General features: G+C 55.4%; 2 protein-coding genes, 2 non-coding genes and 1 pseudogene across 4 annotated transcripts; all 5 read left to right on the top strand.

Annotated features, from left to right (window-relative positions):
* The first annotated feature begins 4,056 nt into the window (after positions 1-4,056).
* On the top strand, positions 4,057-4,175 carry LOC120616162 (uncharacterized; annotated as a pseudogene).
* A 1,540-nt stretch (positions 4,176-5,715) lies between these two features.
* On the top strand, positions 5,716-5,834 carry LOC120616128 (5S ribosomal RNA). Its single transcript, XR_005656493.1, has one exon. It is a non-coding gene; the product is annotated as a 5S ribosomal RNA (ribosomal RNA).
* Positions 5,835-6,281: 447 nt separating this feature from the next.
* Positions 6,282-12,011, top strand: LOC120616110 (uncharacterized). Its single transcript, XM_039879480.1, has 3 exons — positions 6,282-6,490; positions 9,775-9,898; positions 11,348-12,011. The coding sequence occupies exons 1-3, from the start codon at positions 6,282-6,284 to the stop codon at positions 11,882-11,884; spliced, it is 870 nt and encodes a 289-aa protein (XP_039735414.1). The 3' UTR covers positions 11,885-12,011.
* LOC120616161 (5S ribosomal RNA) lies at positions 6,570-6,688 on the top strand. Its single transcript, XR_005656503.1, has one exon. It is a non-coding gene; the product is annotated as a 5S ribosomal RNA (ribosomal RNA).
* On the top strand, positions 11,976-14,330 carry LOC120616109 (tigger transposable element-derived protein 1-like). The gene is made up of 5 exons (XM_039879479.1): positions 11,976-12,181; positions 12,240-12,551; positions 12,611-13,144; positions 13,186-13,341; positions 14,303-14,330. The coding sequence occupies exons 1-5, from the start codon at positions 11,976-11,978 to the stop codon at positions 14,328-14,330; spliced, it is 1,236 nt and encodes a 411-aa protein (XP_039735413.1).
* Positions 14,331-15,722: the final 1,392 nt, after the last annotated feature.

Raw genomic sequence — 15,722 nt, 5'->3', positions numbered from 1 at the left:
TTGTGTGCATCTTGAAAAAAACACATGGATGCATGTCATGAAAAGCAATACTCTGCTATCATCTCTTGGGTATTTTGAAAACAACATGCAAATGTATGTCATCATAAAAAATTATTTTCTGATACCTTATGTTGGTATGTTGAGAATAAAATCCAAGTGTAGCTCATCATGAAAATTTATTTTCTGCCTTCATCTCATGTGCTTTGGTATAACACCAGAGTGCATGTAATAAAAAGTTATTCTCTACTGCCTACTGTTGGGCATTTTAAGAATAGCACCACCCTGTTTCTCATCATGAATATTCTTTCTCTGCTGCCACCTGGTGGATATTTTGGGACTAAGACGACAGTGCAGGTCATGAAAACATTTCTGCTGCTATCTTGTGTGGATTTAGAAAATAAGACCCAAAGGCATGTCGTCATAAAAAGTTTTCTCTGCTGCCATTACGTGTGAATCTTGGGAAAAAATACAGGTGTACATACCATGAAATTATTCTCTGCTGCTATCTTGTAGGCATCTTGAAAACAACACGCAAATGTATATCATCATAAAAAATTATTTTTGGCTGCTATCTGGTGGGCATTTGGGGAATACACACTAGTGTATGCCATCATAAAAATTTATTTCTGCCCTCATCTAGTGTGCATCTTGCGAATAACACCGGAGTGTAAGAATTAAAATTTATTCTATGCTGTCATCTAGTGGGCATTTGGGGAATAACACCACAGCGCAGGTCGTGAAAAGTTATTTCTGCTGCATTATCGTAGGTATTTGAAAATAAAATACAAGGTCAGGTCCTTAAGAAGTTTTTGTCTGCTGCCAATTTCATGTGTATCTTGAGGAAAACACAGGAGTGCATGTCACGAAAAGTAATTATCTGCTGCCATACTGTGGGCATTTTGGGAATAACAGCAGAGCCTATGTGATACATAGTTATTCTCTGCTGCTATCTGGTGGGCATTTTAGGAATAATACCCGAGTGATTCTCATCATGAAAATTCATTAACTCTTGCCATCAATTGTGCATTTTGTGAACAACACCGCCTTCATGTCATCAAATGTTATCTCTTCTGTGATGTAATGTGAGTTTTGAAATAACATCCAAGGATTTGCCGCTATGAAACCACTTTCTCTGACGCCATTTCGTTTGCATCTTGGGAAACAACACAGGATTGCATTTTATGAAGAATTGTTCAATGCTGTCATCTCGTGGCCATTTCCAAAATAACCATCAAGTTTATATCATCATAAAAATTTTGTGCTGCCATTTGGTGGGAATTACACCCAAGTGTATGCCATCATGAATATAGATTTTCAGCTCCCATCTACTGTGCATCTTGGGATTACACCAGAGTGTAATTAATTAAATGTTATTTTCTGCTGCCATATTGTGGACATTTGAGGAATAACACCAAGTGCTTGACTTTATGAATAGTTGTTCTCTGCTTCAAAATGGTGGACATTTTGTGTATGATGGAAAAGTGCCTGTCGGGTATGACCTGATAAAATTTTTGTCTACTGCCATTTCGTGTTAATCTTGGTATAAACAGATGAGTACTTGTCATGAACAATTTGTTTAGGCTGCCATCTAGTGAGCATTTTTAAAATAACACCCAGTTGTAAGTCATCATGATCATTCTCTGCTGCCATCTGGCGGGAATTTCGCTAATAACACCACAGCCCATATCGTAAACAGTTATTTCCGCCGCTATCTCGTGCAGTTAGAAAATAAGGGCATGTCGCTAAGCAAAGCTTTGGTGCGTGGCTATTTCGTGTTTATCTTGGCAATAACATGGGAATGCATGCTATGAAAAATCATTTTTTGCTTCCATCTCTAGAGTATTTAGATAATAAGACGCAAATGTATGTCCATGTAAGAATTTTTTCTGCTGCCATCGGATGTGACACCCGAGGAGTGACACCCGAGTGTAGGTCATCATGAAAATTCATTTTTTGCTCTCATCTTTATGCATCTTTAGAATAACACCAGAGTGTAAGTAATAGTTATTCTATGCTGCCGTCTAACGTATATATTAATAATAACACATGAGTGCTTGATATCATAAATATTAATTTTCTGAGCATTTTTAAAATAACACCCAGGTTTATGTCATCATAAAAAACAATTCTCTGTTGCCATCTCCTAGTCATTTGGGGAATAACAAAGTGTAGGTCATTACGAATATTCATTTCTAGCTGCCATCTGGTGGGCATTCCAGGAATAACAACACAGCGCAGATCATAAAATGTTATTTCAGCCTCCGTGTAAGGTGTATTCTGAAAATAACCCCCCCAAAATGTCATTATAATCACCTTTTGTCTACTGCCATTTCATTTGCATCTGTGTAAAGACACAGGAGTGCATGTCATGAAGTTATTCTCTGCTGCCATTTCGTGGGCATTTTGAAAATAATATTCACAATTATTTCAGCACAAAATTATTTTCTGATGCCATCTGGTGGTTATTTCAGAATAACACCACAGTGAAAGTCATGAAAAAAACTGCTGCTATCTCGTGTGCATTTAAAAAGTAACACCCTAGGGTATGTCGTTATAATTTTTTTTCTCTGGTGCCTTTTCAGGTTAAACTTGAGAATAACACAGGACTGCATGTAATGAAAAACTGTTCTCTGTTTCTCGTGGAAACTTTGGAAATAATACTCAGGTGTATGTGAGCGTAAAAATTTATTTTCTGCTGCCATCTGCTGAGCATTTTGCGAATAATGCCTCAGTGTGTCCCATGAAAAGTTATTGGTGCTGCTGTCGTGTGCCTTTAAAAAATACCACTGCAGTGTGTGTCTCTATAAATTATTTCTCTGTTGCCATTTCGTGTGAATCTTGGAAAAAACAAAAGTGTGTATGTCATGAAATTTGTTCGCTGCTGCCGTCTGGAGGGCATTTTAGAAATAATACCTGAGTGTTTGTTATGAATACTCATCTGCTGCTACATGGTGAGCATTTTCGGAATAAATCACAGCACATGTCATAAAATGTAATTTTGTTGCTATCTCATGTGCATTCTGAAAATAAAGTCTGTGGAATGTCATTACGAAAAGTTTTCTGATGCCATTTTGTGAGCATCTTGTGAAAAACACAGGAGTGCTTGTCATGTAGTAATTCTCTGCTGTAGTCTTGTGGACAATTTGAAAATAATACCCTCCTGTAGATCATTTTGAACATTCATTCCGTGCTGCCATCTGGTTGTCATATTGGGAATAACACCATAGCACATATCATAAACAGTTATTTCTTTCTTTTTGTCATACAGTTAGAAAATGTCACCTAAGGACATTCGGTTAAACAAAGTTCTTGTACATGGACATCTTGTGTGTATCTTGGGATAAATAAAATGTACATGTCGTGAGAAATTATTCTCTGCTGCCGTCTGGTGGGCATTTGAAAGTAACAGGCAAGTGTGCGTTAATATAAAAAGTTATTTGCTGCTGCCGTGTGCTTAGCATTTTGGGGATAACACAGGACTGCAAGTCTTGAAAAGTTATTTCTGCTATTATTCTATGGGCATTTAAAAATGGACTCCCTAGGATATGTTGTTATAATGTTTTTTTCTGCTGCCATTTTGTGAGGATCTTGGGAACAACACAGCAGTGCGTGTCTTGAAAAATTCTCTGCTGCCATCTCGTGGACATTGTGAAAATAACACCAGTGTATTTCATAAAAATATTTTTTTCTGCAGCAATCCTGTGGGCATTTTGAGAATAACAGAGTGTAGATCATCATAAAAATTAATTTTGTGCTTCCATCAAGTTTATTAATAACACCTGAATGATCATGAATATTCATTCCCTACTGCCATACGGTGGCCATATAGGGTCTATATCATCATAAAATTTTGCACTCTACTGCCATCTGGTAAGCTTTTTGGGAATAACACAGAGGTGCATCTCATGAACAGTTATTTCTGCTGCTATCATATCTATTTCAAATTAGCACCCATGTGTATGTAAATTTATTTTTTGCTGCGATGCAGGTGCAGACGTCTCCGGCGCCCGGAAGGCCAGGCTCGAGCTCTTGGGGCGGCAGGCGGCAGTCTTTCCCGACTACGGCTATACCACCCTGAACACGCCGGATCTCGTCTGATCTCGAAAGTTAAGCAGGGTCCGGCCTGGTTAGTACTTGGGTGGGAGACTGCCTGGGAATACCCGGCGCTGTAGGCTTTTGCCGCCCTCCAGCCAGGGTGCGCCCGGACGCTCCCAGGCCCTGCTCGCTCGCTTGCTCGCTGTCTCGGGGGTCCCGGGCAGGCGCCTGAGCCCAAGGGCGTCTCCAACGGCCGCGTGCCCTGCATCCTCGCCCGCTCTCACCTGCTCTCCTGCAGCCAGCCCTGGGCCATTTCCTCTAAATACTACGGGCCTTTCCCTTCCTGGTCTCCGCGGGGCCGAGCTCCTAGTGCCGCCGTCTCTGACACACGCTGGGAGTGCGCTCGCATCCCCGGGACGCGGGACCGGCCACCGCCACCCGCCCCGCCGCGCGCCGCCCAGTCCCGCTCTGCCCGAGGCCTCAAGTCTCGGCCCGCAGGCTTCTCCCCGCCCTTCTCACGGGGCAGCCAGGTGCCCTCTGACCAGGCGCGAGGCCGCCCCGCACAGCCGGGACCGACCCGCTGCGTCAGAGAGGCGGAGGCGCACGAGAGCCCCTCTCGCTCGCGACAGGTCGCAGCTAACGCCCCGCCCCCCCCGACTCCAGGGAGCCCGTGCGTGTTTCCTTTCCCTGGCGGGACCCCTGGAAGGACTCTGAGCACAAGATTCCCTGAGCCCCCGGCTTGTCCCAGGGCACGGGGCACAGGGCATGAACCGCCTCCCCGCCCGAGCCCGGCCCCGGCACGACCACCCTCTGCTGTGGAAGCGGCCTCTTCAGGGCGGCCGCAGGCTCTCGGGGTCACAGTCGGGGTCCGGCTCTGTGCACTCGTCTGCGTGTCCCGTCCCGCTCTCTGTGGGCGGGCACGGCCTCTCCTCTCTCGTCTCTCTCTCCGTCTCGGTCACTTTCCTCCTCACTGTCTCTCTGTGTCTGACCGCAGCCAGTTCCCGCGGCCCTCCCCTTCCCCGGCGACCCCGTCCCGGTCCCCTCCTTCGTGGCTCTCATTGGGACTCCCGCCCTGGGGACCTGTGTCCTCCTTTCTCCTTCCCTCCCTGTCACTCGCTCTGTCTCTGGTTTCTTTGTCCCTCTGTCTCTCTTGATGGAGAGAGTCGATGTGAAGTCGAGGGGCAGCGGACTGGGCGGGTCCCTGGTCCCGGTGCAGGGCGAGGGCTGCGTCCGTCCTAAGCGATGTCTCGGGGTGTGGCCGGGGGCTCTGTGTGCGTTTGGGCAGGTCGGGCACGGCTGGGGGACGGGAGCGCAGGTGAGGAGTGCGTCTGGGTCAGCGCCGGAGCCCAGACTTAGCCGGCCGCAGGTGCCTAGGAGCGCAGGTGGCCCAGAGGATGGCGGGCCACGCCCGGGCCGACGTCCTGCCAAGCGGCCAAGACTGGGGAGAAGGGCTGCCTGCGGCCTGGGCAGTCGCAGGATGCGAGAGCGCCCACCCAGACCTCCGCACGGCCGGGAACCGGCCAAGGCCCGCGGTGCCCTAGCGAGGCTGGCGCTCGCTCGCCGCCGCCTCACCCGCGGAACCCCTGCAAATCCCCGAGGAGGTGCGGTGCAGGCGCGGACGTCTCTGGCAACCGGGAGGTCAGGCTCGAGCTCTTGAGGCGCCAGGCGACAGTTTCTCCCGTCTACGGCCATACCACCCTGAACGCACCCGATCTCGTCTGATCTCGGAAGCTAAGCAGGGTCGGGCCTGGTCAGTACTTGGATGGGAGACCGCCTGGGAATACCGGGTGCTGTAGGCTTTTTGCCACCCCCTCCTTTTGCCTCCCTCCAGCCAGGGTCCCCCTGGACGCCCCCGGGCACTGCTCGCTCGCTCGCACGCTGTCTCGGGGGTCCTGGGCAAACGCCGGAGCCCAGGGCTGCCCCCACGGCCGCGCGCCCCGCGCCCTTGACCGGCCTCGACCGCCCTCACCTGCTCTCATGTAGAGAGCCCTGGGCTGTTTCCTCTGAATGTTTCGGGCCCTGCCTTCCTGAGCACCGCGGGGCCGAGCCCCAAGGGCAGAGGGCACTGGGCGGAGGGCGAGGTCTCGGGCCGAAGCGTTGCCTGGCGGTGTCACCGGTGGCTCCGTGTGGTTTGGGGCAGGTCAGGCTCGGCCACGGCGGGAAACGCAGGGGAGGGCTGGGTCTGGGTCAGGGCCGGCCAGGACTGGCAGGGCCCCACCTGCCTAGGTGCCCAGTTGGCCGAGAGGATGGCGGGCCACGCCCCGGTCGGGGTCCTGCCCAGCGGCCAAGACTGGGGAGGCGAGCGGCCGGGAGCCTGGGCAGTCCCGGGATGCGAGAGCGCCTACGGAGACCTTCGACACTGCGTCCAACTGGCCAAGGCTCCCGGTGCCTTAGCGCGTCTGGCGCTCGCTCGCCGCTGCCTCGCCGGCGGAACCCCCAAATCCCCCTCCAGTAGGTGCGGTGCAGGCGCGGACGTCTCCGGCGACCCGGAGGCCAGGCTCGAGCTCTTGGGGCGGCAGGCGACATCTTCTCGCGTCTACGGCCATACCACCCTGAACGCGCCGGATCTCGTCTGATCTCGGAAGCTAAGCAGGGTCGGGCCTGGTCAGTACTTGGATGGGAGACCGCCTGGGAGTACTGGGTGCTGTAGGCTTTTTGCCGCCCCTCCTTTTGCCGCCCTCCAGCCGGGGTGCCCCTGCACGCCCCTGGACCCTGCTCGCTCGCTCGCTGTCTCTGGGGTCGCACGAATGGCCGTGCGCCCCTCGCCACCGCCCGCCTCCACCTGCTCTCCTGCCGCCAGCCCTGGGCTGTTTCCTCTCTCCGCTCCGGGCCCTTCCCTTCCTGGGCTCCGAGGGGCCGAGCCCCAGGGGCGGAGGGCGCTGGGCGGAGGTTGAGGTCTCGGAGCGAAGTGTTGTCTGGTGGTGTGGCCGCTGTCTCCGCGTGGTTCGGGGCAGGTCAGGCTCGGCCACAGCGCGGAGCGCAGGCGAGGGGTGGGTGTGGTTCAGGGCCGGGCCGGGACGTGGCAAAGCCGCACCCGCCTCGGTGCCCAGGTGGCCGAGAGTCTGGCGGGCCGCGCCCGGGTGGGACTCCTGCCGAGAGGCTTTTTCCTCCTCTGCCATCTCGTAGGTGTTTTGAAAATAACACACAAGTATACCCATCATTAAAATTTATTTCCTGCTGCCGTCTCATGGCCATTTCGGGAACGACACCACAGTGTAGGAAATAGTACAAAGTTACTTTGCTGCCATCTGGTGGACATTTCCAGAATAAAACGGCCGCGCGCCCCGCTGCCTCTCCAGCCCTCACCTGCTCTCCTGCAGCCTGCCCTGGGCTGTTCCGTCCATCCACTCTGGGCCCTTCCCTTCCTGGGCTCCGAGGGGCCGAGCCCCAAGGGCAGAGGGCAAGGGGCGGAGGGAGAGGTCTCGGGGCGAAGTGCTGTCTGCTGCTGTGGCCGGTGTCGGAGAAATTTATCACTTACGGCAAATGCACAAGCTTCCCAGGCCCTGGGGCTTTGTGGGGAATGTTCAATCTTCTGCACGTCCTTGGGACAGACGTTTGACAAGCACTCAGGGTTCCATGGAACTCCTTGGGGTGGCTCCAAGTCCGTGAGCGTCTTTCCTCAGCCCTGGAGAAGGACAGGGCAGCGTGAAGCATCAGAAGCCGCTGTCCCCACCATCCTGACTTTTTTCTTGGGGTCAGGTGCAGAGTATTTCAAGACCATTGTATGGAAAGGGAGCGGGGGTGCGGGGCGGCGGCAGAGGACGCTGGTTAAGAGCACCTGCTCTGGTCTTAAATTGCCCCGTGTTCAAACCCGGCTCCTCCCCCCACCACGTGTGCCCAATTGCCTCATTCTCACAGGCGGTTGCAGGAGGAGCCGGGTTTGAACACGCAGCAGTTTCTACCCTGCCTCTTAGTACTTCAGCTTCTCAGTTACCTGTGGATGGCACTAACGATATTCACCTCCGAGGGTTTCGGTGTAGATACAAAGTCATTTCATGTAAGTGTCAGCCCTTATTTTTTCCGAGGTCCTTAGGTTCAAAAGTTGCAGTGGGATTCAGGGGGCAGGGACAGAGGGAGGGGGCCTGAGCCCTTTCATGCATCCCGCAGCCGCAGCAGTTCACCCCCGTGGAACGCGACGGCCCTGAGAGATGCCTGGCCAATGCTGGGGGCTGGGGACCGGTCAAAGGTGAGCCCGGGACTCCACATCTCTCCCTCACCTGCCCTGTAGTCCGCCGGGGTGGTCCGAGGGCAGCAAATAGGCCCCGGAGCTGCGAGCAGCTTCAGGCTCCTCACGGCCCTCCATGCCCATGCCCGCTGTCACAGAACACAGGGCTGGCCACGAGGCGCCAACGTGGCCGAAACAGACACAGCTGTCTGCAGGCCTTGGCAGGAATCCATGAGCCGACTGGACACACGGTCGTGACCTTGGAGAGGGAGCATTGTCCCTCTGTGCCCTCCCCGCCTTCAGATGTGGCTGGGGGCGAGGTTGGTGCTCCTGGGGTCTCAGGCCTGTGAGGCCCCGGCCCCTCCTGCTCCCCCAGGCATCGCATGCTGGGAGGGGCTGTGAGTTTTGTAAAGAAACATTTGCCCTTGGGGTCCCTCAGCTTCTGACTGCAGAGCAGGGGTGGAGGGAGGAGATGTGAGAATTGAGAGGGGGGGGCTGTCGTTGGCACCCGTGTGCATTTCTGGGCATGTCTGTGATTGGGGGACAGGTTGGGGTTCAGGCTTAAGGAAAACTCCAATACTCTAAAGCAGCGTGACGGGGGAACTGTGGGGTGGTAGTGAGCAGCCTGTGGGGTCGGCGTAGAGATTCTGCACAGGAAGTCTCTGGCGGTATGGTGGACAGGGGTTTCTCAGAGCATGGTCCGCTGCCTGGGGGGACCCTGAGGCTGCTGTCGGTGACATCAGGGCTGGCCGGGTGCCGACTCCTGTATAGCGACCTGAGACCTCTGGATTCTGAGATGGGGTGTCTGGGGTCTTGGTTCAAAGCCAAGGTCTCTGGGTACTGAGCAGCAGCTAGGACAGAATACAGGGAGGCGGGGGCACAGCCGGGGTCTCGGGCCTCTTGGATGAGCAGGGACCAGGTCACATTGTGGTTCTGGAAGCCCCTATGTCCACACTCTGATTCTGTCACTTATTAGGCATGTGATCTCCTCTCTGAGACTTAGTTTACTTATTTTTGAATGAGCATCCACGGACCCCCACGACCATCCCAGGAAGAAAAGTGACCGCGAATAGGTGACTGCTCTAGTCCACAAGTTTCTTTTCAAACTGAGAAAGCGGGAAGGAGCAGAGTCCTAGGGAAGGAGCCCCGGGGCCTCTTGGATGAGCTGGGACACTGTCTCATTGTGGCTCTGGGACCCCCTGTGTCCACTCTCCGGGAAGGCGGATGTGCTTGGAACGGCCTGCCTTCCCTAAAGACCTGAGGGCAACACAGCCTTTTTTCCTAAAATTCCACCATATATATATGTGCATATATATTCATATATATATGTGCACATATATATATGGGAGCTCTGGCATTACCCACTCAGTTCATGTCCATTTTGAGCCAAAAGTGCAGACTTTTGAGGAATTGCTCACTTGCGGCAAATACACAGGCTTGTCAGGCCCTGGGGCTTTGTGGGGAATGTTCAGTCCTCTGCGGGTAGTTGGGTACATACGTTTGACAAGCACTCAGGGTCCCATTGAGCTCCCTGGAACAGAAAATGTCCAATTCCTTTCTGTATCCTCCTGCAGACATCAGGGCCACCGACAGACAGTGTGCCCAGTGATGCTTTGGGCCGCCCTTCCATCATCCCATGTGCCCTTCCTTCCTTGTCTAGGAGGAAGCCAAAATGGCATCCTTCGCCTGGTAGAAGAGGTCAGTTTGGGAAACTTCAGACACCTGTTGGGCTATATGTGACTCTGTCACTTATTAGCTGTGTGATCACATGTATGAGACTCAGTTTTCTGAATTTTGAATGAGTGTACAGGAACCATGACGAGCAGCCCAGGCAGAAAGGTGAAGGAGAGGGAGGTGTCTGCTCCAGTCCAGAGCTCTGATATCAAATTCAAAAAGCAGGAAGGAAGAGAGGGCTCAGGATGGATCCCCGTGGCCTCTTGGATTAGAGGGGTTCTGGTAGAATTGTGGCATTGGAAGCCCCTGTGTCCACACTCTGATTCTGTCACTTATTAGCTGTGTGATCACCTCTGTGAGACTTAGTTTACTTAAGTTTGAGTGAGTATCCACGGACCCCTATGACCAACCCAGGCAGAAAAGTTAATGGGGAGAAGTGTCTGATGTAGTCCAGAAGTTTCATTTCAAATTGAGAAAGCAGGAAGGAGCAGAATCCTCAGGAGTTAGCCCCGAGGCGTCTTGGATGAGCTGTGTGCTGCGCACTTCGGCGGCCAGTTCACCTGCAGTCCTCGTGGTATCCCCGTGTGGTGGTTCCTTTTGACCAGGGACGGGAGCCAGAGCGGTCACAGCCAAGTGCTCTGCTCCCATTCCCCTCAGGGTTTCCTTGAAGCAGGCGGCCTCTTGGCCTTCTGCACATGCAGCCTCCGCAGGGATGGCTCTTTCCATGAGACAGGGACCATAAGTTTTCTCTGTCACAGAGCATTTTGGTGCGTGTGGGCTTGGCAGGTAACCCAGGGGCTTCCCCAGGAGGAGACGATTAGAGTATACATGGCGAGGAGGGCAGATCAACCAAGGAGTGTGGCCAGGGCTCTCCCAGCAGCTGAGTGGGGAGGCTGGGTCACACCCTGCCTTCCCTGCCCCGATTGCAGGTCTTGGGGTTTCCCGAGACACTGCAAGAGCTGGGAACCCCTACAGTGGCTCTGCCCAGAGGTACCCAAGCCAGGCTCAGCAGGTGTCCTGTGAGTCGCTGGCATGTTGGCAAGTCTTGAGCTACTTTACTGTGAAACTCTGATCACACATCAAGTACAAAGCCAAACTCAGACAAGTTCTGTTCCTGGAAGCAGGGAGGTGCTCGGTCTGCTGCGGGGGGAGCGGATCTTCTTGGCTGCCTCTGGCCCCATTTGGCATATTTTACCATGTGCGTCTTACTGTCAGCAAGAGAACAAAACAAAAATCATGGGTCCTGAGACCCTTAACTACATCGCTCAAGGTCTTCGCAAGCTCGGGTCCATAAAAGCGTATTTTCTGTTGCTGGGAAGCAGCTCGTCCCCTTTCACCTGGCCACCTGGACGCTCAGAGCTTGGTTTGTGTACAGTCGCTGCAAGTCCCTGAACCCAGCCTGTCTGTGTCGTCACCTTCTCCCCTGCCCGCACTCACCTGGTCATTTCTTATTTCTCTGTTTGGTCTGATCAGATCGTGTATCGATCCACCCTGGATCATTCAGGAAGCAAGCGACGGGTGACTTGGTACGGTGTGGCCAGTGGGCTTTCAGAGGCTCGCTGCGTTCCTGGGGGTGAAGTTTGTTTAGTTCACAGGCCAGACTTCGTCCAGTGGGAAGTGAGCTCTGGCAGATGTGGCCCTGAACATCTTTCCCAGTTTTACAGGAGCCCGCGTGCACCCCCCACTGGTAAACTTTTTCCCATTTCACAGCGGGTGGGGCCCGGGGCCGCAGTGGCGCTGAAATCAGCGGGCACGGGGCGGGAACGCAAATGTTCATTCGTGATGTCCAGAGAGAGCAGTGTGGACCCAGCGGCCCCCTCCCGTCTGGGGTCCGAAGAGGCGGCAGAGCAGCAGCCACAAGGCCAAGTGCGGAGGCGCCAAGCGGGACCGCAAGGCCATCAGCCTGCAGGTGAAGCCGGAGGTGCCGTGGCGCTTGGAGGCCGGAGAGAAGCTCAGCAGGATCGGCCAGGCACTGGGGCTGTCCACGTCCACTGCGGCCACCATCCGTGACAACAAGGACAAGATCCGTGCGCGTTCCTGCGCAGCCACCCCGCAGGCGGCCACCAGGTCGACGCGCAGCCGCAGCCTGGTGATGGAGAACATGGAGCAGCAGCTGAGCGTGTGGATGAGGACCAGAACAAGCGCGACGTGCCGTCAGCGTGGTGCTCATCCAGGAGAAGCCCGCAGCCTGTCCGAGGACCTCAGGCGGGAGCAGGGCGAGGGCGCCGAGTCTGAGCCCTTCGGGGCCAGTCGCGTGGTTCGCCCGTTTCAAGGTGTGCCACAGCCCGCACAGCCCGTGGGCGAGCGGTGAGGCCCCGGGGGCCAGCGCGGAGCAGGCGCACAAGGACCCGGCGCTGCTGCGCAGGGCGATCCAGGAGGGCGGCTCCACCGCCCGGCAGGTGTTCGACGTTGGCGAGACGGGGCTTTTCTGGAAGCGACTGCCCGACAGGACGTTCCTGCCCACAGAGGATAAGTCAGCCCCCGGGTTCAGAGCTGCCCGAGATCTCCTGACCCTGCTGCTCGGTGGCAACGCGGCTGGCGACTTCAAGCTGAAGCCACTGCTGGTGAACCCGTCGGAGAATCCGCGCGCGCTCAAGGGCTTCTCCGCGCCCAGCCTGCCGGTGCTCTGGCGCTCGCACAAGGACGCCTGGGTGACCACGAGCCTCTTCCAGGAGTGGTTCGTGCACTTCTGCCCGGCGTGGAGCAGTACTGTGCCCAGAACGGCCTCCCGCACAGGGCGCTGCTCATCCTCGACAGCGCGCCGGGCCATCCCGGGAATCTGGACGACCTCTCCGACCACGTGCGCGTGGAGCACCTGCCCAAGAACAGCACGGCCCTCCTCCAGCCCCTGAACCGGGATGTCGTCGCCACCTTCAAGGTGCATGACCTGCGGAGGGTCTTCCGCCCGTTGGCGACGCCGGCGGAAGGCGCATGTGAGCCCTCGGCGGTCCCGGCCTTGTGCCAGGACTACAGCATCCCGGACACGGTGCGCAACATCTCCGAGGCGTGGGAGGAGGTCCTGCCCGCCACGCTGAACCGCGGGTGGAGGGTGCTGTGGCCTGAGGGTGTCCAGCAGCGCGCCGGCGGCGCACATGTGGAAACCCTCTCACAGATCCGGCGGGACATCGTGGAGCTGGCGCGGGGCGCAGGTTTCACGGAGGTGGCGGAGGCAGATGGGGTGGCGCTGCTGCAGAGCTGCGGGTCAGACCTGGCCAACGAGGAGCTGATGGCGCTGGCGCTGGAGCAGGAGTGGGGCCGCCGGGGAGGAGGGCGAGGATGGCTCCCCAACGCCCCCGCCAGCTCACGTCCAGGCACCTGTCCAAGGCCCTGGCACACTTCGATGCTGGCCTGCAGATCGTCAGTGACAACGACCCCAACCTGGAGCGCAGCCTCAGAGTCTGCCAGGGTATCAACAACATAGTCAACTGCTATCGGGAACTGCTCAGGGAGAAGAGAGGGCCCAAACAGTGGGGGGTGGGGTCCCATTGTCTCAGCCTTTCACGTGGGCTGAATGTTTCCAGTTCATCGTATTAATTCTCCGGATTTTTTTTTTTTTAAATCAGTAAATAATTTATCTCACGTGAACTCAAATACATGGTTTTAAGAGCCTCGATGGATCCTTGAGTGTGATTATTGTGTCCTGGGTCCTTTGGGGCAAAGCAAACTGGGTTTCCTAATGGGAGCCACCAGAAGGCCAAACTGGCAGTGCTGTACACCTGCGCCTGGCACCTGTGCTCACTGCACTGTGCTCTCCCCATGTCCGCTCTCCCTGTGTCTGGAGTGGGGCCCACTCAGTTAGGAGAGGGGCTCTGCTTATCTTCTGGGCCTGTTGTCCTTCTGCTGGGCTCAGGCCCCAAAGAGATTCAGGGATCCCCAGTGGGCGTGGTGGGAGCAGTGCCTGGACACACACCTCCCAGCTCCGCTGCTCCAGGGCCCTGGGTGCTTCTTGTCATCCTGTCCTGCCCTTCAGAGTGGTGCGGTGCCCACCTGACCGGGGAGAGGGAGAGACTTCAGCCCGTGGCGGTGAGTGAGGCAGTGAGCTCGCCAGGCCTCCAGCCCCAGTGCTGGGCGTCCTCGTGGCTGCGGGCGTCCCCTGGCCAGACTTGGGTGCTCATTCTCCCTCTTCTTGTCTCTTCTCTGTTCCCTTCATCCCGCCCCCTTTCTGCACCACTTTACATTTGACCCCTGCCCTGCCCCTCTGACTCTACTTCCCAAAGACTCAGACTCATTCCAGGCAGTGGTGGCATTTGGACACAAGGCCCTGGGTCCCACGCAGGAAGACCAGGAGCCACCGCCACCCCACAGAAGGAGGCCTGCAGGGTCATGACTTGTCTGGGTAAGGACGTGGGTTTTGGGGTATGGATTGGCCTTTAGGTGAATGGGTCCCTGCTACAGGAGCCCTTCCCTGAGCCCACCTTCCTTCTGCAGGGGCAGCTGGCCCACAGTGTTGGCCTGACGGTTTTGCTGTGGAGCCCAGATGCCCACAGTCTCCCCTCTGCCCTCCATGCACCCTGTGCACGCCTGGCAGAGGTGTACCCAGACCTGACCTCAGATCTCATGCATGAAACGGGCACTCCCTGCAGGCAGCTCTCTGCCCCAACACTCGGGCCGCCATCGTGGGCGTATCTCAGGATCACAGGGTTGCTGGTCCGCTCCTTCCATTCGGATGTCTGCACCATTCAGTGTAGAGTCATAGTCAGATGAGAGACCGACTTCAAATACCACCTTGGGGCCTGTTGACGAGGCAGAATTGCGACATTAGTTGGCCCTGGGTCCTGTGGCCCACCCACATCGGGGGGTCCCAGCCCGCTGGTCAGCGAGCACCCCGCTGCCCTGTCCGGGAGGCCTGGCTGAGCGCGGTCGGCACCCGGAGCCTTCTCTGTGCATCATCGCCACTCCCAGCCAGCACAGCTCCCCACCGTCGTTGCAGCTCCAGCCAGGTCAGGGGGGACAGCACGTGTGAGGCCAAACAGCAGTTTTTATCACCATTTCAACATTTTACTGTTTTAAAAGAGAAAAGGTCATTTCATGTTTTTCACAAGGGACAAGTACAGCGAGAGTTGAGCAAATGAAGCACGCCAAGCTGGAGAAGCGCGAGTGCCCCCCGCCCCACCGATGGAGGCAGTCCGAGGCCGAGGAGATGCTGATCGTGCCCCTGGCAGGGGGCAGCGCCAGCTTTCACCATGTCAAGAGTGACACGTGCGCCGTGCTGCATGATGCCAGTGTCAGCCCTGAGCACGATGCGGGGCACAGGATGCTCGCGGAGCTGAGGGAGAAGCGGAAGAACAGGCTGCAGGAGGCTGTCCTCCTGTCCCGGCAGCTGTGCCAGCCCCGGCAGCAGAAGGTGCTCCCTGCGGAGAAAGGCATGGTGGCCTGGAGCCGGGGCCGGGGGGGCCTCACGGACAGGCGGTCTCGACCTAACGGACAAGTCAGACTCAAACGCTGCAGCCGCAAGTGCTGCCGGCGAATGGTGAATATTCTCAAGGCAAACAGTAAAAGGATTAGAAAGTTAAGCTGACATCCCTTTGTAAAAATGAAAATTGCTGTTATATTAGATGTAGGGAGCGATTACTGGTGACTGTTACATTTTTAAAATAAGTTGTAAAAGTCAGCATGTCTTCCATTTCTGGGAATCTGGCCAGCTAGGTTATTCAGACCAAATGTTCCCCTGAAGAAAACTGAAAGTGCCAGATAAACGTAAAGAGCGTTTTCTCTGAACCTGCTAAGACTTGGCGAACAGTGAAGAATCACCAGCTCCCGTCTGAGGCAGAGGTCGACCCAGAGCAGGTAACAAAAAAGTGACTAGGACATCACCCCTGATCTGAAACGCAGACATGCTGCTGAGTCA

The sequence above is a fragment of the Pteropus medius genome, unplaced genomic scaffold (assembly GCF_902729225.1).
Source record: "Pteropus medius unplaced genomic scaffold, Ma_sr-lr_union100, whole genome shotgun sequence".
NCBI lineage: Eukaryota > Metazoa > Chordata > Mammalia > Chiroptera > Pteropodidae > Pteropus > Pteropus medius.
The sequence above is the reverse complement of the archived record's forward strand: the minus strand, read 5'-3'. Positions and strand labels throughout refer to the sequence as shown.